Genomic DNA, 19,699 nt, shown 5'->3' on the forward strand with positions numbered 1-19,699 from the left:
GCCCAGAGGCAGGACTAAGGGGAGGGGGGAGGCACTCGGAGAATGGGTTCGGTCCATTCTAGGGGCTCCTCTGTTAAGCCAGAGCAGAGCCGGGATGGGGCGAGGAGGGTGCTGGGGGGCTGTCGCTGCAAATATTGGGGGGGGAGCGGTCTCCATGCCTTTGCTTATGGAGGTTTCTATCCGCGCCCCTGCCTCTCTCTCTGTATTCCTCCGCTGTGTGCATTCTCCGCGGACACCTTCGTCTTCTTTCCCCCCAGAACTGCGAGTGCTCCATCTTCCTCACCCTTGCGGTAGGATGTGGGGAGGGAGCGCCTTGGGCGCCCTGGGTGGGGGGCAGAGGCTCGGTCACCCGGTTGTGACAGGGCCAGCTGCTCCAGCACGCCTGCCCTCCTTGTACCCGCACCTCTCCCTCGGTGGTTGTTTTGATAAGTGACTGCTTCTTAATGACCTTGTCACCTGGGCTAGGGAGGGCTGGGGAATCCGGGGCTTTGATTGGGGGTGGGGGCTTCTGGGCCCTCCTATTATCCGAGGCTTCATCCTGAAGGGAGCATTTGGAGCATTTGCTTCGGAGCCCCCTCCTCCCTTCTGCAGAAACATCTCCTGGGCACATTTTTTCTGGTCAGGTGGAGCCAGCCAACCTTAAAGGGCCGTGTAACCCTGAATCTTGTCTCCTGTAACCTCCACCTCTCCAAGCCCCGTGTCTCTCCCACAGGCTTAGCCACCCTGTGCTGCTTTGGGGCCTAAAAATAGCACCACTTCCTCACCAACTCAAAGAATTTGTCTTCTTTCTCTCCCTTCTGACCTCCTGGGCTCATGGGCCCTGGGGGAGCCGGCTCCTGAGGCATCATATCCTGCGGTGGCCTCCACGTGCCTCTCAGGGGTGACCAGTGTTGATAAACACAGGATGTGCTTCCTGAGGGGCCCATCTGTCTCCTCCAGGGGTTGGGGAGCAGTGGAGAGACCCTAGATGGGAAGGAGAGGAGAGGAAAGCAAATGGCCACGCAGTGAGAGGGGGGTGTCTAGTTTCCTCTCTTGCATGGGGGTTGATTTGGGCCTTGAACCGTAAAGAAAAGAAGGTGACATAAGGGTCACTGGTTCAGGTCATCGTGGTCCACTGCTTCCATCTGGCCCCTGGGGCGAAGGCTCTTACCAGTACTTCTCTGTGAGCCACCGTGCATCACTTGCCCCCTTCCACTGGGGGCCACCGTGCGTGCTCGTGTGACATTTAATGAAGGCCCTGGATGGGTGGGAACAGGAGGCAGGATATTTTTAGGGGAATGATCTCTGATCAGAATCTAGTCTTACTTCTTCTGCCTTTTTGAAGAAAGGGGGTTTCCCCTCTGGAGGATGTCTTTTGTGGGGGGGGGCCCAAGGCCCCCTTCATTCTATACTGGCCTCCTACGCAGTGCGGTATTTGTGGACTCCTTTTTCCTTGACTCCTGGAGGAGGAGCAGAAAGGATTAAGGGGGATTAGGAAGGAAGGCCCTGGAGAAAGGAGGTGCAACTATAGGCCTGAGCCCCCCATGCTGGAAAAGTATGTATTAGATCGGCCATTTCTATTCCCGCCCCCACCAGGGAAGGGACTCGTGGATGATGTCATGAAGGAAGGTGGCAACAGCCAGATGTCACCTCTTCTCCATGACCTCGGTTCCAGGTTTCCCTTGTTTTTGAGTCTTCCCTTCTTTGTTTGGAGGGAGACAATGTGGGCCCATCTGCTGGAATTAATTTGAACACAGAGACGTCTTGGTACTCTGTTTTGGGAGGATGATCTAGCTCTTCCCTTGCTGCTTTCACAGTTTTTCAGTCTAATAGGAAGGAAGGAAACTCATTTATAGACTATCTGCTGTGAGGTGGAATTCTCTTGTGGGCTCAGAAAAATAAAGATTATCCCCAGTTTAAATATGAGGACACTGAGGTTTAGGGAAATTAAATGATCTGCCCAAGAGCCTTTGGCAAGTGAGTGGCAGGGCCGGGATTTCAACTTAGGTCATATACCTGTCACGTGCTTTGCACTGAGCCAGCTCCCTCCTTGCCAGTATCCCTTTCTGCTCCTTATCCTCATGAGCGTCCAGAGGTGGCTTTTGGTCTGGGACCTTGTGAGGGATTAGAGGGGATCGCATTATACTATTATCATCATGAAGAGGAATAACTAACATTTCTTGATCACTTTTTATGTGCCAGGTACCATGGTAAGGAATTATACACATAATGTCATTTAATCCTTACTTTCCCCTTCTTAAATAAGAGGAAACTGAGGCCTGGATGTTCAGAGACATGGCCGAGGTCACTTAGCTAGAAATACTTAAGGAAAGAGTCAAACCCAAGTCTGTCTGACCCTGGAAGTGAATATTCACCCACCGAGAAAACCCTTCCTTGTGGGAACCTGAGGGAAGGACCCCGAAAGCCCCACTGGAGATGCCATCAGTGGACTGAGGTCAATAGGCTGGAGGCCTTGATCCTCCTTCTAACATTCTCCCCAAGCTCAGCCCCAAGTAAGAAAGCCAGACCAGGCTAGAACAGAGAATTATGGGTTCTCAGATTTCCTGGTTTGCTCTTCCCAGTTTGGGGGTAAGCAAAGGGGTCTGATTCTGATGTGGGGCAGGGGAGCAGAAGGAGGGCTCTAGGTAGGTGACCGTGACTCTGGAGCTTATCTCGTAGGCCTGATCTCCAAGGTCAAAGGGAGGAGATTTATCCGGAGTGATCCACAGTTGGCCAGGTAGTCCTCCCTTTTTAACCCAGTGCAGGCTTGACGCAAGGAGACCATCCAGATCACATGGCCTTGGTGGCTCTAGGTTGACGTAAGCTCCATAGTGGCCTTCTCTACCATTTTAGGCCTCACAACCTCCTTTTCCCCCCTCTTATATTTTCTAGATCTCAAGAGGCGTCTCGAAGAGAAGTAGGCGGCCTTTCCTGAGTTATCCTGGCTCTCCAACTTAACTCCCACAGCCTGGCTCCCACCACCCTTCCCAGTCCCCTCTTCCCCCTCTCCCTTCCCCATGTATCCTACTGAACTGGCCAGAACTCCTCTCCCTCCTTTCCCCTCCTACACACTCACTGGCCACGTCTCATTGTCTCCTATTCTGTGCCCAGAGATACGTGACCACGCTCCATCTGAGTAACTGGGGGAGGAGTCTTTCTGACTTCACAAGTCCTTGAGCAAAATCCGAATAAGGAGCAGGGAGTGGAAGAGGTCTAACGTTCCCAAAGGCCCATCATGGAAGAAGGCTTCAGAGACCGGGCAGCATTCATCCGTGGGGCCAAAGACATTGCCAAGGAAGTCAAGAAGCATGCGGCCAAGAAGGTGGTAAAGGGCCTGGACAGAGTCCAGGATGAATATTCCCGCAGATCCTACTCCCGCTTTGAGGAGGAGGAGGACGATGATGACTTCCCTGCCCCCGCTGATGGCTATTACCGTGGGGAGGGGGCCCAGGATGAGGAAGAGGGTGGGGCTTCGAGTGATGCCACTGAAGGCCATGACGAGGATGATGAGATCTACGAGGGCGAATATCAGGGCATCCCCAGGGCCGAGTCTGGGGGTAAAGGCGAGCGGATGGCAGATGGGGCTCCCCTGGCTGGAGTGAGGGGGGGCGTGGGCGATGGGGAGGGCCCCCCCGGCGGCCGGGGGGAGGCACAGCGGCGAAAAGAACGGGAAGAACTCGCTCAGCAGTATGAAGCCATCCTACGGGAGTGTGGCCACGGCCGTTTCCAGTGGACGCTCTATTTTGTGCTTGGCCTGGCGCTGATGGCCGACGGTGTCGAGGTCTTCGTGGTGGGGTTTGTGCTGCCCAGCGCTGAGAAAGACATGTGCCTGTCGGATTCCAACAAAGGCATGCTAGGTAAGCTACACCGGGGGGTGGGGGGGGCCCCTCTAGCCAGGCCCTGCCCCAAACTTGGCTCCTGGGAACCCCTGTCCTTGCTGCCAGGCTCCCTGCGACCCCGATCCCAAGATGATCCCTAGATGTCCTCAGAGGGTGTGGAGTTCCTCTACATACTCATCCCTCACGAACCCTCCTCTTGGGGTTGGGTCACAAGGAGGTTATTCATGCAAGAAAGCCCTGGGGAAGGGCAGAGGGGCTGGGGCTTGGGACAGTGGCAGGGGGGATGGTCTGCTTCGTCAGTTCTGCAGGCGGTAGCCATGATGGGATAGGCCCCTGTTGGGTGTTTCTTTGAAGACTTCCCTTCGGTCATCTCGCTCCTTTTCCCTGACTAGGGAAACAAGAAGTCAGCTTCCAGACTCCCTAGTTTAAATGAGGAGTCAGTTTAGGGGGGTGGGCATCGAGGAGGAATCCCAGGCCTGCCTTCAGCCAGAGAAACTGGCCACGCTTGCTCTTGGCAAGCCTTGGGAGTGTTCAAGGGCCAGTGAGTGGCCTCTCGTGGCTCTTCCTCGTGTGGACTCTGGGGGAGGAAACTGCCTAGACCCGCCCACAAAGGCTCTCTTGGTCTTGTGCTGCCCCCACGTTTCCATGAGATGTCGGGAGATCCCCACTCTTTGGGGCTTGGCTGAAGGGTGGGTAAAATGCAGAGTTTGGAGTAGATGATTCTTAGGATCATTCCAACTCTGAATGTAGGAAGTAAATAAGGAACAGGAGAGTTTTTAGGACCGGAAGCATTGGAAGTGGGATGAGTAAAGCACGGGTTCTGTGAGCGGGATTTTGTAGGGGGACTGAAGGAATGGAGCTGCTTTCCCAGGGACATAAGAGAGCTCTCCTGCTGCTCTGAGGACACCATGGCAGGGAAGGGAGAGGGGACCCTGGGAAGGTTTGGGAATTTGGGCGGATCCATTCCTCCTTCTAGGCAAGCCAGAGATGGGGGTGTTATGTGTGTGTGAGAGAGACAGACAGACAAATAGGGACAGAGACACAGAGACACAGAGGTGAGAGCAAGCAAGAGAGAGCGGGAGGGAGAGAAAGAATTCTGGGGGTCCCCCTGTCTGCATTCTTGCCTTTGAACCCCTTGTCTGCAGAGATGACGTTCCGTGAGCAAAGATGGAACTCTCACTTGCTCTCATCTCTGGGTAGACTTATCTATTCTAGAATTCTTCCAGCTCCTCAATCCATTCTTCTGCAGTTCTTGCTCATGTAACGCCCAAAGAGTGAGAGAACGGAAGCGTGTCTTCTCATGCCTCTGCTGTTTCCCTCCCTGCAGGCCTCATAGTCTACCTGGGCATGATGGTGGGAGCCTTTCTCTGGGGAGGTCTGGCTGATCGGCTGGGGCGGAGGCAATGTCTGCTCATCTCACTCTCGGTCAACAGCGTCTTCGCCTTTTTCTCATCGTTCGTCCAGGGTTATGGCACTTTCCTCTTCTGCCGCCTCCTTTCTGGGGTTGGGTGAGTCCCGGGAGGCAGTCCTGAAGGAGGACTGTGCCTGTGTCACTGTTAGATTTCTGGAACCCAGCACAGTGCCATGCCCGCCAGATGCCTCTCAACTATGTATGCACCGAATGAATGAGCTCCTTTCTCCTACCATCTTCAGGCCAGCTACCCCCTGTCCTGGACCCACCTATCGCCTGTCCAGAACACCATTCCATGCCTTGTTGACTCCTGAGTCCTCCACCCCACCCTCCAGTTCCATTCTGAGCCTGCCTCCATGAAGAGGCCTGGTGGGTCTCAGCCTTACCCATGGGAGCCTGTGATCCCTGGAGTTATCCCCTTCCAAGTCTCCACCTTTCCTGCGTTTGACAACAGACCTTGCTGTTAACACCGCTGCTGCCAGAAACCTGGAGAGTTGACCCCCCCCCACTCTCCCTGAGCCACCTGCTGGCATTCCTTGCCGTCTGCCAGCTCTTTTCCAGCGTGCTCCCACATGTCTGCTCTCAGACCCCTCTTTGCCTAGCTTTTTCCCACGGGGATTTCCCCTCTTTTCTGTCATCATCTTCCCTCTCCTGCCACTCAGCAGTCACCTGTAAGATTCAGCGTTTGTTCCTTCCCTTTGCCTCAGACCTCCTTGGCTGTTCCCCAGGGTCCCGAGGATGGGTGCCTAATGGCTGGTGGTGAGGGAGTGTATAGGGCACTGCGTGAGAAGAAGTCTCTTTGATAAGGAGTGGAAGATGAAAGGCACTTGGAGATGCTGAGCACTGGGGCAGGGGACAGGAGACAGGGCCATTTTCTAATGCTGAATTCTTACCGTGCCCTTCAGGATTGGAGGGTCCATCCCCATTGTCTTCTCCTACTTCTCGGAGTTTCTGGCCCAGGAGAAGCGCGGGGAGCACTTGAGCTGGCTCTGCATGTTTTGGATGATTGGTGGAGTGTATGCAGCAGCCATGGCCTGGGCCATCATCCCTCACTATGGTGAGCAGTCCCCGGGGAGCACAGCCCGGACTCTCTCCCCCTTCTCCCGTGTACCCTGTGGCAGAAGCCCCCAGCCTCTGGCCCTTCTGCTGATGCTGTGACTGTCCCCTGCCAGGGTGGAGCTTTCAGATGGGGTCTGCTTACCAGTTCCACAGCTGGAGGGTTTTTGTCCTCGTCTGCGCCTTCCCTTCTGTGTTTGCCATCGGGGCCCTGACCACACAGCCGGAGAGCCCCCGCTTCTTCCTGGAGGTGAATGGGGCTGGGGCTCGGCAGAGGGAGGGGCAGCAGGGGCTCTGTGTTCAAACACTCGTGGTGGATTTGGTCTGTGGGACCCTCATGGGGCCCGTACTCCTGGGGACTTTCTGTTGCTTCCTTTGTCTTATAATGCACCACCAGAGGGGCTCTGTGGGTGGAGGAACCAGGGCACCGACCCACCACAGGGGGAGGGGGGCCTGAAGGTCTTGCAGGCAGGTGCCCTGCCCCCAACTTTATCGCTCAAGAGAAGTTCCCACCCTCTACTTCTCCACCCTGCAAGTGGATCTTGGTCCAGCAGCGTTAGGATGCTGCTCATACTCCTGACAACCTACCTGCCCCTCATCAGCAAGTCCCTTGTCTTCGGTTTTCTCTTTCCATTGTATCGGGGGGCCCTAGGACCTGTAGTTCTATCTGTCTCCTGGGCTCCCCTACGGTTGCTGTACCCCCTACTTGGGGCTCTTTCATTGTGGGTTGATGTACATGCCCGAGGGTCGGAGGTAGGGGTGGGGGCCTTTTGTGTCTTGTGACTACAGAAGGCACATTGAGGAAGGGGGTCTGTTACCCCAGGTCAGGGAGGAGCTGACCTGGAGGCGGGAATTGTGTCTGTGGTTCTAGAACGGGAAGCATGATGAGGCCTGGATGGTGCTGAAGCAGGTTCATGACACCAACATGCGAGCCAAGGGACATCCTGAGAGAGTCTTCTCAGTGAGCCAGAGCCCCTCCCCTCCATTCTCCAAGGCCCTCTAGCCCAGCCCCACCCAGCCCCTTTCTGGAAACCATCCCCTGCCTTCCCTAGACATCCCCGACCACATTCTCCTTCAGTGTCCTCTCTCAGGGCATTGCATATACCCCCCTGTCCTCACTTTGCTCCTGTTTTGAAACTGAGGCACCCGGACGGGGTTGGGAAATACACACTATGGGACTGCTGACCCCTTCTCTCGGCCCCAGGTAACGCACATTAAGACAATTCACCAGGAGGATGAGTTGATTGAAATCCAGTCAGACACAGGGACCTGGTACCAGCGCTGGGGGGTCCGGGCCCTGAGCCTGGGGGGCCAGGTAATGAAGGAGATGTGGTGAAGAGAAGGAGGGAGCGGGAGAGGCAGAGACCAAGGCAGGGCGGGAGCCTGTGGGGGCGGGTGGTGGGTGAACTGAAGGGAAGGGATAAGGGAGGACATGGGGGACCTGGGCTGGGAGTGTTAGGAGTCAGTGCAGCCACCAGCTGACCTTGTTTTGTTCCACCTAGGTTTGGGGGAATTTCCTCTCCTGCTTTGGTCCAGAATATCGCCGCATCACTCTGATGATGATGGGTGTGTGGTTCACCATGTCATTCAGGTGAGGAGGTGTGTGGGGGTGGTGGGGATCTAGGGCCTGAAGGATGGGTGGAGGTTAGACAGGCTGGGGAGGGGCTGCTGGTGGCAGGGAGGCTGTGTTAGGCCAATAGGGGAACAAATGCCTGGGAGATGAGTGGGTACAGCGGGTGGGCACAAGAACCTGAAGTCCCCCAGACCAATGGCAATCGGTGAAGGAAGAGTGGTGAGGGAGGAGTCTGGAGAGGCGAGCAAGGTTCCTGACTCTCTCACTCCCTCCTTCTGGACCCTCCGGTCCTAACCCCGAGGGCTGGCTGATTCCATTGCGCTTGCCTCTTCAGCTACTACGGCCTGACTGTCTGGTTTCCGGACATGATCCGCCATCTTCAGGCGGTGGACTACGCAGCCCGCACCAAGCTGTTCTCCGGGGAGCATGTAGAGCATGTGACCTTTAACTTCACCCTGGAGAATCAGATCCACAGAGGGGGACAGTACTTCAATGACAAGTACGTGGGGATCTTTACATTCCACTTCTTCCCTGTCCCTTTTACCCCTCGTCTCTTTCGTGAGTCTGGGAGTTCAGAGACAGGGTGTGTGGGAGTAAATACCCGTGGTTTCTCCTCACACCCAAGGGAGTGAGTCTTGGAGGAGGCGATGAGGATGAGGGGAAGAGCTTCTCATTGTTCTGGCCTTGCAGGTTCATTGGGCTCCGTCTGAAGTCAGTGTCCTTTGAAGACTCCCTGTTTGAGGAGTGTTATTTCGAGGATGTGACTTCGAGCAACACATTTTTCCGCAACTGCACATTCATCAACACTGTGTTCTATAACACCGGTAAGGCGCTGTGGCTGGTGTCTGCCGGGCCAAGGGGTTGAGGGGACCTTGCGGAGGGGAGAAGGGACGTTCCTCACTCCCTAGGTTTCCTCACTCAGGGTTCACACGCTGAGCTCTCCAGGGCCCTGTAGGAAGGTGGTGTGGGGGCCTCTTAGCTGCCACCAATAATTCCAAAAACCGAATGGAAACAGGACATTTTTCTGTCATGGCTTTAAGAATATCTAGCAAAAACATCAAGTTTCTTTACCTTTAAGCGGGAATTAAAGCAGATCTTGCGTTGTTATCGGTGTACTTTTGAAGAGGGCAAAACTCATTCAAACAGGGTCTACAGGAAAAGCAAAAACAATAAAAGGACTGTTTGGTGGGTAAAAGGTTGGGAGCCAACGCATTAGTCCCATCTTTAAACAGTGATTCTCAGATGACATGCACACAAAATGCTGCCTCGCCAGCTGGACTGAGGCCCCCACCTCTAAGGGAGCACCGGGTGAGTTTTTCCCAACTTGCGGAGAAACATAACGGGAAGGACCTTTTAATGAATTTTAATACTTTGCTTAGTGATTTCTCCTAAACCTATGGTACTGCTACTGCTTGCAGTTGGCGAGGGCACACAAAGAGAATGACTAAGATGCAAGGATTACTAATGAGGAAACTTGGAAACAGCCAGGCCCACTGTTTTGTTTCATAGACTGTGGTCATTTTCTGCCGTAAAGATTTATAGTTCCTATGGTGATAGGATTTGACGTTTTGCAGTGAAGGCCCTAAACAATCTTGGGAGCTTCCCCCCCTCCCTCCCGGCCCCCAACGAATCCCCCAAAGGCAGAGCTCCAGCCGTAGGCTCTGTCTCCCGTTTGCCGTGACTGCCTGCCTGCCTGGGTCTTTGCCCGCAGACCTGTTTGAGTACAAGTTCGTGAACAGCCGTCTGGTGAACAGCACGTTCCTGCACAACAAGGAGGGCTGCCCACTGGACGTGACAGGGACTGGCGAGGGCGCCTACATGGTGTACTTCGTCAGTTTCTTGGGGACGCTGGCTGTACTCCCTGGGAATATCGTGTCTGCCCTGCTCATGGACAAGATTGGCCGGCTCCGAATGCTTGGTAAGGGGGCGGGAGGTGCGTTGGCACCGATGAGGAGGCTGGGGAGCTGGGTGAGGCTGTCAACAGGTTTCTTACCTTATTCGGAAGGAGTTGTTTCGCTGGAGAAGGTTCTCTCCTGTCTTCTGCTTAGGTCTTGGCTGCAAGATGCGGGGAGGGAGCGGGCTTCATTGAAGGCTCTCTGGGGGGAGAAAGGAGGTAGGTAGAATAGCAAGTGCACAGGCTTTGAGGTCATAGGTTTTGAATCTCAGCTCACTGCTTGCTTACCTTGGGCAAGTTACTTGAGCCCAGCTGTGTCACCCAGGGGTGACATAGTAGATCAATGCATATTAATATGCGTCAAGCTGCTTGGCCCATAGCTGTTGTTGAGAAGATGGTGGTTATGGAGATTATTCGTAAAAAGACAATTCTAAGGAGGGCTGGGGAGGAGCAAAGAGCCTTCCATTTGAGTACTTTGGGCAGAAGAATGCCCTCCTAGGCTCCCCTCACCTACTAGATGGCACAGGGCGGGCTGTGGACGGGCGCCGCTTGGCCAGGTTCATGCTGCTCCCTCCTTTCCTGGCTCTAGCTGGCTCCAGCGTGATGTCCTGTGTCTCCTGCTTCTTCCTGTCTTTTGGGAACAGCGAGTCAGCCATGATCGCTCTGCTCTGCCTTTTTGGGGGGGTCAGCATCGCATCCTGGAACGCGCTGGACGTGTTGACTGTTGAACTCTACCCCTCAGACAAGAGGTAGTTGGAGTGGCGTGGGGGCAGGGCAGCTGGTTTAGGGTCTCCGCAGCGGTGGTAAAGTGGGGTGAGGAAGCAGGCTGAATGGGAAACCATCTGCAGGGTTAAAAAGCTACACGTCCCCATTGAATTTCTCCTCTAAGAGCTGCTAGCTTTTGTATTCACTCCTTGAAGTCTATTAACTACTCACCTAATGTTTTGGTCTTTTCCCTGTGCCTCCCCATCTGTATTCCCCCACGTGCATCCCGCACTTCTGATATTTCTGTCTGTCATCTCCCTTCTGCACATGGCTTGACATCTCTCCTTCACTTTCCCACCGGCTCACCTGTCCCCCACAAACCCTTCTTGACCTCCCTCTACACCCCCCACCACCCGCCCCCGTCCCGAACAGGACCACCGCCTTCGGCTTCCTGAATGCCCTCTGTAAGCTGGCAGCTGTGCTGGGGATCAGCATCTTCACATCCTTTGTGGGGATCACCAAGGCCGCCCCCATCCTCTTCGCCTCGGCTGCCCTTGCCCTCGGCAGTTCTCTGGCCCTGAAGCTGCCCGAGACACGGGGGCAGGTGCTTCAGTGACAGGGTCTCAGGGCGCTGTGGGTGGCAGGCACACTGTGAGACCGACAGCCCCTTCTCCTCCCTCCCTGCCCTGCCGTCCTGACCCCAGAGCCCTTGTTCCCCACTCGCCCGTGTTCCGTGTCTTTGCCATGTGTGTGCGCGTGTGCATGTGTGTGACCCCATGGGCAGGGATACAGGGAAGGATCCTTCATCCCAGTTTTGGGATGCAGCTCTACCCCCTACCCCCACCCCTCTGCCCCCTGACGTGCACACCCTTCTCCCCCAGTGTTAGTGAGGGACCCCAGCACAGGCTCCCCGACCTCCCCCACCATTCCCTCTGCCTACACCCTGGTGAAACCATGGGCATGTGGTCGTGCTGGGGGCTGGGGCTTGGTGTCATATATGGACCAAAAGAACTTCTGAAGGGCCGCGAGCGCCCTCTCACACCTGTTGGATGCTGGGGGAGTAGCAATAAACCTCAGCCCCCTGGCCTCCACTTCCCCCTCAATTTGGGCTAGAAGTAAGAAGCCTGAATTTTATGAAATTAGCTTTCTGATCCTTATTTATTGATACGTTAAGTTGCGAGGCAGCTCAGCAGGCCTGTGTGTGTGAATGCATGTGTAACACTTATGTATGTGTGTGTATGTGCCCTGGGGCAAGGTGTCACTGTACTGTCCTAAGATACAGCCAAGGGTAATCTCAGTGGACACACACACTACCCTGCTTCCCACAGTGCCGCCCCTGACCTTATTTCTGTGCCAGGCCTGGGAGGGAGGCGCCCTAGGCCAGGCTAGGATGAGTCCCACAGTCTAGAGAGACCTGAGGGCACCTGACAAGGTCCATCTCCTCCCCTCCTCTCAAGAAGCACAGGCCTCTAGAGTGAGAGGCTCCACCCACTATAGCACAGCTCCCCCCCACCCCCAGCCTGTCCTTCACACGCGAGGGAGCAGGGGAGGGAAAGAAACCAGGCATATGGTCAAACCAGCAGATCAAAAAGCACAAGGAGCTGGGGCGGGGGCAGGAAGCAGGGGCCCTCCCAGCAACTCCTCCGAAGTGGGAAGAGGTTGGGCAATAAGCCAGGGACCCCTCGTGTGGGACCAGAAGCCTCAGTTTCCCCATCTCACCCTTTCTACATGATACGCCTTGTAGGTTAAGCTGCCCTTGCCCCACCCCACTCTGTGTGGCTGCTTTCTTGGTGCCCTCCTGGCCCTCCACTGTAGCTGTGACGTGTTGTAGTTTTTAGCTGTTTGTAAAATGTTAACAACAACAGCAACAAGAAAAAAACAAGTGAAAAGGAAAAAAAGTGAAAATAACAAAAAGTCCAAATTCACCTTCCTAGTGCTGCGTCTGGTGCCCCCACCCTATAGTCACTCCCCCCATTTTGTAACACTGACTCGGGTGGGGACTGTTTAACTCTTTGGTGTCTGTGCTCAAAGGACCGCCTTCTCCAGTGCCCAGCGTATGAGTGTGCGCCCCCTTCCTCACCCTTCATTTGCTGGACGCAGCCTTCTCCCCTCTACCCCCCCAGAGGGGCCCATCCATCTCTCCTGTGCTCCTGGGGAACCCTAAACCCAACTCTGTTGATGTGAAAAATGAAATGAAAAATATTGATGAAAAATAAAAAGGAAATAAATCCTTAAAATCCAAAATGGTTACATTGCCTTCTTTGCCTCCCACCACATCCAACTCTGTTCTGCCTGCTTGGGGGGAAAGGCGGTGAGATGGAAATACTATTCCTCTGTCCCCAAACGCAAAGCCAGAATAATATGATGCACCGTATTAATTTCCTCAGTTGGCTACTCTATTCTGACCTTTTCGCTTCTGCAGACAGAGGGCTCTCTCACTCTCTGGGGTTTGAAAACTTGGGAGTAAAAAAAAAAAAAAAAAAAAAAGAAAACTTGGGAGTAATGTCCTGCAACTCAATATAATAACCTGATTTTAAAAGGGGGCTATTGGGTGCCTGGGTGGCTCAGTCAGTTAAGTGTCTGACTTTGGCTCAGGTCATGGTCTTGCTGTTCATGAGTTCGAGCCCCACATAGGGCTCTGTGCTGACAGCTCAGAGCCTGGAGTCTGCTTCAGATTCTGTGTCTCTCTTTCTCTCTGTGTCTCTCTTTCTCTCTGTGTCTCTCTTTCTCTCTGCCTCTCCCCTGCTCATGCTCTGTCTCTCTCTGTCTGTCAATAATAAATAAACATTTAAAAAAATAAATAAAAGGGGGCTAAAGACTTGAATAGACGTTTCTCCAAAGAAGACACACAAATAGCCAATAAGTATGTGGAAAAATGCTCAACACCACTACCCATCAGGGAAATGCAAATCAAAACCACAATGAGACACTTCACTCCTATCAGGATGGCTATTACCAAAAAACCACCTTCTGCCCCCTCCCCCCCAAAACCCCAAACACAACAACAAACTAAAGGTGTTGGTGAAGCTGCCAAGAAACTGGAACACTTGTGCAGCTGCTATGTGAAAAAATATGGGGGGGGGGGTCCTCCAAAAAATTAAAAACAGAACTACCATGTGATCCAATAATCCCACTTCTGAGTATTTCTCAAAAGAACTGAAATCAGGGGCACCTGGGTGGCTCAGTTGGTTAAGTGTCCGACTTTACCTCAGGCCATGATCTCATGGTTCTTGAGTTCAAGCCCCATGTTGAGCTCTGTGCTGACAGCTCAGAGCTTGGAGCCTACTTCAGATTCTGTCTTCCTCACTCTTTGCCCCTCCCCCCCCATTCACTTTCTGTCTCTCTTCTCTCTCTCAAAACTAAATAAACATTAAAAAAAAGAACTGAAATCAGGATGTTGGTCACATTAGCCCTCCTATGTTCAGTGTAGCACTATTCACAACAGCTAAGACATGGACACGACCCAAATGTTCGTCGGCAGAACTGATAATGAAAATGTGGTATATATGTGCAAGGGAGGCTTCTGCTTTTAAAAAGTAAATTCTTTTTTAAAGAATTCATGTGGTAACATGAACCAACCATGAGGATATTAAGTCACATAAGCCAGTCACAGAAAGACAAATACCAAATAATTCCATTAGTTATCTAGCAATAGTCAAATTCATAGAACTGGAGTAGAATGATGTCTGCCAGGAGCAGGGAGAGGAGGAAATGGGGAGTTACTAATCAAAAGGCAGGAAGTTTCAGTTAAGCAAGAGGAGTAAGCCCTAGAGATGTGTATGACTCTGTAACCTAGAGTCAATGATAACTGTATCCTTAAAACTTTGAGAGTAGATGTCATATTGAGTGTTACTACCATAATAAAACAGAATTTACAAAAATAAAATTTAAAAACCCCTAAATCAAAAATTAAGATCCCCTTAGAAGTGTTTGTTGAGGACAGAGCCAGCTTTCCGCCAAATCCTCTTGTGTCTTTTAAAGAAAAGATTCCATTCTTGTGGAATCAGAATCTTTTTTTTTTTTTTTTTTAAGAGATGGGGACCTAGAATCCACATTTGAAACCAGCTCCATGGGAATTCTTATCTGTTAGGCTATCTGGAAAGCACTGCCTGGGGATTACCCTTGACTCTCCCTCACATTTCTGTTCTCATCAAGACATTTTCAGACTTTTTATGGTAGCTCTGATATAAAACTCCTTCCTTTCCATTCCTACAGCTGACCTTGAAGTCCAGATCTTGTCTTCACTCTTGGTTGCTCTCCATGCCTCCAATCTCCTATGCCAACCCCCTTACACATCACTGCCAGGATGTGCCCCAAATGCTCTTTGGCATGTCCTTCCTCAAAACTCTTCAATGACTCTCTATTGTCCAACCAGACCCGGTCTAAACTTGAGCTCAAAATGGTCAAGGTGGATGTTAATCTTTTTCTTTAGCATCTGCATTCTCTTGCCACATGAAGGTCATCAAAGGTGCTTAGCTGGACATCACCTGAGCTCCTCTCAGAAACAGGACTCTAGAAGGCTTGTAAGAAAAAGGGCTCAGTTGGCTGTGTTTGACTTCAGGTCATGTCATCATCTCGTAGTTTGGGAGTTTGAGCCCCATGTTGAGCTCAGTGCTGATAACTCAGTGTCTGGAGCCTGCCTCGTATTCTGTTTCAGAGCGTGAGCAAGGGAGGGGCAGAGAGAGAGGGAGACACAGAATCTGAAGCAGGCTCCAGGCTCAGAGCCTGATACAGGGCTCAGACTCACTAATGGTTATATCATGACCTGAGCTGAAGTCAGACACTTAACCGACTGAGCCACCCAGGTGCCCCAAAAATAAGTATTAAAAAAAAAAAAAAGAAAAAAGGAAAAGGGCTATACAAAGTTTTCTCCATCTTCTATACTCATTTTCCATGTTGTCATCTTTTCACTGCCTTAGTGTGTTTTGCTTTTCATTTTGTAAGGATTGTTCTTTTTTTTCTTTATTAAATGTTTTTTAAAAAATCTTTATTTATTTTTGGTAGACAAAGAGAACACAAGCGGAAGAGGAGAGAGAGGGAGACACAGAATCCCAAGCAGGCTCCAGGCTCTGAGCTGTCAGCACAGAGTCCAACGTGGAGCTTGAACCCACAGACTGAGATCATGATCTGAGCTGAAGTTGGACGCTTAACCGACTGAGCTTTTTTCTCTTTTCAAGTTTACTTATTTATTTTAACATAGAGCACAAGCAGGTGAGGGGCAGAGAGTTGAGAGAATCCCAAGCAGGTTCTGCACCATTAGTGTAGAGCCCTATGCGGGGCTCAAACCCATGAACTCTGCGATCACAACCTGCGCCAAGATCAAGAATCAGGCACTTAACCAAAAAAGCCACCCAGGTGCCCCGCATTAAGGATTTTTCTGAGAAACAAATGCAAATTCTTTCGGAAATAAGATAGGCTGATAGAAAGCCAAACATGGCCCCCGTATGAAATTCAAATGTACTTATAACTCCTGCCTTGTCCATTGGTCGCTGCCCAGTCCGGTTTCTATGCTCCTGCCTATAACATCCTTCCTCTCCTTTCTGGTTTAATTCTGTGCTTTCCTTTAAAGATCCAATTAGGTCGCTCCCCCCCATGAAACCCTTCATGCCTACCCTAGGCCACAGGTATCTCCTTCCAAGAACATCCGCAGCACTCCTCAACAGGCCATTAACAACACAAAGCAGTGTTATCTACTATGATGATTTATCTTTTAATGTACAGGATTATTTCCAACTCATCAGATCTGATGGTTCCTTAGTCACAATTGAACTTAAACCGACTCAGCGGCTTTTCCTAAATAGTCCAGGGCAAGGGCAGTGGTGATGATTCTACTCTTCCCTTGGACAAGCTTTGATCTGAAAGGAGCTGCTATCTCTGGAGATGTATGTGCTGGCTGAATGGGGACCAAGGAGCCTCCTCCCTTACAAACACCAGACGGTACTGAAGGGAAGAAAGCCCGTAGTTTATTACCAAATCATCAGGATTCTGGTCTCCCCTCTCTGGGAGCTCAGGGGGTTCCGCGAGTTTTCTTGCTCCCACCCAGGCAAGGGGGGCTTGTGTCCAATTGAGGGTTCTCCTTCCACTGGGCGGGGGTCCGTGCCTGTATGGCCAGGGCGTGGACCGGCCCGGCCAGCTCCTCAGACAGGGCGGCGTGGACCAGCCGGTGCCGCTGCAGGGGGCTCAGTCCCTCAAAGCGAGAGCTCACCACCGCCACGCGGAAGTGCGTCTCGCTGCCTTGGGGCACCGCATGGCCGCCGCTCTCGTTGCGCAGCTCCAGCACCTCGGGGTTCAGGGCCTGCTCTAACTTCGTGCGAATGGCTGCCTCGACGGGACCGGCAGTCCCTAACCCGGCGCTGCTCCGGGACAGACAGACGCGGCCGGCCATAGAGAACAGGCGACGGACCAGCTGCACACTCAGCATCGGCTAATGCAGAGACAGGACCCGGAGTAGTGAGGACCTGGGCCTTCCACCTGCCGAGCACCCAGTCCCCCACCTCCAGCCTCCCGGCTCCCGCGGGGTGCCCGCCTCCACTCCAGACACCGCCCCTTTCCCCTGTGTGAGGCGAGGGGGTAGTGGGGGAAGGACGGGATTTCGCCTCCAGCTGCGGACAGCAGAGGGGCCACGGGAGGGGACGACAGGGAGGGGACGACAGGGAGGGGACGGTGGGGAGGGCTGGAAAGGGCTCGCGCGAGGCACGTTTAGCAGGGAGTGGGCTGGAGGTTGCAAACGTAGGGCAGGTGCGACTCCGGGCTCGTGGTTGAGCCCGTGTCCCCTCTGAACCCCAGGCTGGGCCCTTTCTACCTTCCGCTCAGCCTTGGCTCCCGCAGCCGTCGCTCAGAAGCCCGCCTCCTGAAGTTCTTGGCGGAGCACGGCTACCGCGTCGTGAGGCACGATGGGAAATGGAGTTCTGGCTACGCGATAGGAGAATGGGCGGAGGCCACGTGATTCCCTGAGGTCTCACGGGAACTGTAGTCTCTGTTGTTGTTTCCCCCACCCACTCGTGCTTTTAGGATTTGAAGCAGAGGAATGCAAAAAAACTACCCCGGGAATTCCTGCGCGGTTGGGACTGCTGTTATTTGTTGCATTTTATTGTCATCTAGCCTAATTCCTTTATTGTATATACAAGAAAATGGAAGCCTATTTCGTTTACTGGATACATAATTACTGTGCGCAGACCAGTCCTGGATAAAGCAGGCCCTGTCCTCAAGGTGTGTACAGACACTGAAGATGAACACGTAAGCGGGCAATTACAATGCCGTGTGCTAAGTGCTATGATGGGACTGAGAGAACAGGATTCCAAGGAGTCCTGTCTCCCAGCCTTGGGGGTGCAGAGAAAATTCAGAGGAGATTTTAGGGTAACCGTCTAGAAGAGACAGTGCGAAAGCCTGTCTCAGTCCCAGTCCCTCATAGTCAGGCTGTGGTACCTGCACATGGAAAGGCCAGGAGAGTTTGGGGAGAGGTTACTTTAGGTGTAGTTGGAGCCTACGGGTCAGAGGTGATGGGGATGGGAAGTGAGTGAGTAGGAAGGCCTGCTTGGGGGAAGGTAGGGGCTGGACCATCCTGGGCCTTGTAGGCCTTATAGGCTTTGTCTTTATCCTGGGAGCAGTGAGAAGCTAATGCAGTTTTATTTTATTAAAAAAATTTTTTTTAACATTTATTTTTGAGAGACAGAGAGACAGCATGAGCAGGGGAGGGAAGAGAGGGAGACACAGAATCCAAAACATGTTCCAGATTCTGGAGGCTCTGTCAGCCCAGAGCCCAGCATGGGACTCGAACTCACAAACTGTGCGATCATGACCTGAGCCAGAGTCAGACGCCCAACCGATCAAGCCACTCAGGTGCCCCACTAATGAAGATTTTAAGCAGGGCTGTAACAGGATGAGATTTTTTTCAGAGATGGTATAAGTTTTCAATCTGTATTTTATTTGGTATCTTTAATATTTTATCAATTATATCTCCATATATTTCTAAGTATTTTCCCCAACTTCTAATTCGGGGACAATGTCAAAGCTGCAGAAAAGTTGAATCCAAAGCAACGTCTTCTACCTTTCACTATTTTTTACATTTACATATATAATATACTTATATGTTTAGGTACTTTGTACATATCTATATACTTTAAAATATATTTATATACTTATTTTGGTTGAAACATTTGAAAATAAGTTACAGATAGCACAAACATTTCACCATTAATTACTGCAACATATAGCTCCTAAGAACAAGAATGTTGTCCTATATAAGCACAATAAACTTCTCACACTCAGGGCACCTGAGTGGCTCGGTCAGTTAAGCATCTGCCTTCAGCTCAAGTCATGATTTCATGGCTTGTCAGTTTGAGCCCCACATGGGGCTCTATGCTGACAGTTCAGAGCCTGGAGCCTGCTTTGGATTCTGTGTCTCCCTCTGTGTGTCCCTCCCCTGCTTGTCCTCTGTCTCAAAAATAAATAAACATTAAACTATCGCAGTCAAGAAATTTAACATAATGACGTATGTTTTCCCTAGCCTTAAAAAAAAAATTTTTTTTTAGCTTCCAGGAAAGTTGCAAGATTAATACAATGAGCACCCTGTTTACCCTTCATCCAGATTCACTGACATTTCACCTGACTTGCTTTGTCTGTCTTTGAATTTGTATGTATATAATAACAATAATGAAATAATGGTTAATTTTGCTGAATCCTTTGGGAGTTGGTTGCAAAAATGTTTACATTGGACCGCTATCTACTTCAGCATATATTTTCTGAGAATAATGACATTTACCTACATAATCATAATACCATTACCACACTCAAGACATTTAATCTTCTATAATGCGATTGTCTGATATATAGTTGATAGTCAAATTTCCCCAGTTGTCTCATTAACATTCTTTATAGCTTTTTATTTTTGGAGAGCCAAGCAAGGATCATGCATGCATTGCATTAAGCCATCTTTAAATTTGCTAAAGATCACTGGCTGCAGAGTGAGTTGTCGGAGAGGTAAGAAGGCAAGCAGGGAGGCCAGCCGGGAAGTTACTTGTAGCAGCCTAGGTGAGATGATGATGGCGTGGTCGCAGGTGGAGGTGGTGGAGGTGGGGGTGGAGAGAAATTGTACCTACAAGAGGCATATTAGGAGGGAATTCACAGGATGTGGTGATAGATGAGTTACGGGAGGGGAAATGTCAAGGATGACTATCAGGTCTGTGCATCTGGATGGATAGCATTTGTTCCATAAGGTATGGACTACTGGGCGGGGGGGGGGG

The 19,699-nt window shown here is 51.8% G+C and overlaps 2 protein-coding genes and 1 long non-coding RNA gene across 6 annotated transcripts in view; 1 reads left to right on the top strand and 2 right to left on the bottom strand.

The window, feature by feature from the left end:
- Positions 1-12,701, top strand: part of SV2A (synaptic vesicle glycoprotein 2A) — a 13,367-nt gene extending 666 nt beyond the window's left edge. The window contains exons 2-15 of one of the 3 annotated variants that reach the window (XM_029948714.1): positions 258-290; positions 2,872-2,896; positions 3,091-3,836; positions 5,146-5,326; positions 6,135-6,286; positions 6,402-6,535; positions 7,157-7,246; positions 7,490-7,600; positions 7,788-7,876; positions 8,193-8,357; positions 8,549-8,682; positions 9,570-9,776; positions 10,342-10,501; positions 10,890-12,701. In XM_029948714.1, coding sequence (XP_029804574.1) covers positions 3,215-3,836; positions 5,146-5,326; positions 6,135-6,286; positions 6,402-6,535; positions 7,157-7,246; positions 7,490-7,600; positions 7,788-7,876; positions 8,193-8,357; positions 8,549-8,682; positions 9,570-9,776; positions 10,342-10,501; positions 10,890-11,073 — 2,229 coding nt within the window. In that variant the 5' untranslated portion in view covers positions 258-290; positions 2,872-2,896; positions 3,091-3,214 and the 3' untranslated portion in view covers positions 11,074-12,701. Of the gene's footprint in view, positions 1-257; positions 291-2,871; positions 3,837-5,145; positions 5,327-6,134; positions 6,287-6,401; positions 6,536-7,156; positions 7,247-7,489; positions 7,601-7,787; positions 7,877-8,192; positions 8,358-8,548; positions 8,683-9,569; positions 9,777-10,341; positions 10,502-10,889 lie in introns of all 3 variants that reach the window. The other 2 variants (XM_029948713.1, XM_029948712.1) reach the window with 2 other exon arrangements.
- LOC115299346 lies at positions 8,327-10,789 on the bottom strand. Of its 2 annotated transcripts, none has more exons than XR_003912142.1 (5): positions 10,267-10,789; positions 10,041-10,132; positions 9,852-9,954; positions 8,930-9,007; positions 8,327-8,807 (listed from the first exon to the last, which is right to left on the bottom strand). It is a non-coding gene; the product is annotated as an uncharacterized LOC115299346 (long non-coding RNA). The 2 variants fall into 2 exon arrangements; XR_003912141.1 differs by having other exon boundaries at positions 10,263-10,789.
- Positions 12,702-16,148: 3,447 nt separating the features above from the next.
- BOLA1 (bolA family member 1) lies at positions 16,149-17,369 on the bottom strand. The gene is made up of 2 exons (XM_029946544.1): positions 17,260-17,369; positions 16,149-16,881 (listed from the first exon to the last, which is right to left on the bottom strand). The coding sequence occupies exon 2, from the start codon at positions 16,876-16,878 to the stop codon at positions 16,465-16,467; it is 414 nt and encodes a 137-aa protein (XP_029802404.1). The 5' UTR covers positions 16,879-16,881; positions 17,260-17,369; the 3' UTR covers positions 16,149-16,464.
- Positions 17,370-19,699: the final 2,330 nt, after the last annotated feature.

Source organism: Suricata suricatta, chromosome 8, assembly GCF_006229205.1.
Source record: "Suricata suricatta isolate VVHF042 chromosome 8, meerkat_22Aug2017_6uvM2_HiC, whole genome shotgun sequence".
Lineage (NCBI taxonomy): Eukaryota > Metazoa > Chordata > Mammalia > Carnivora > Herpestidae > Suricata > Suricata suricatta.

What these genes read in the sequence shown, in the direction of transcription:
- BOLA1 (XM_029946544.1), bottom strand. Translation starts at nt 16,878, where the DNA reads ATGCTGAGTGTGCAGCTGGTCCGTCGCCTGTTCTCTATGGCCGGCCGC.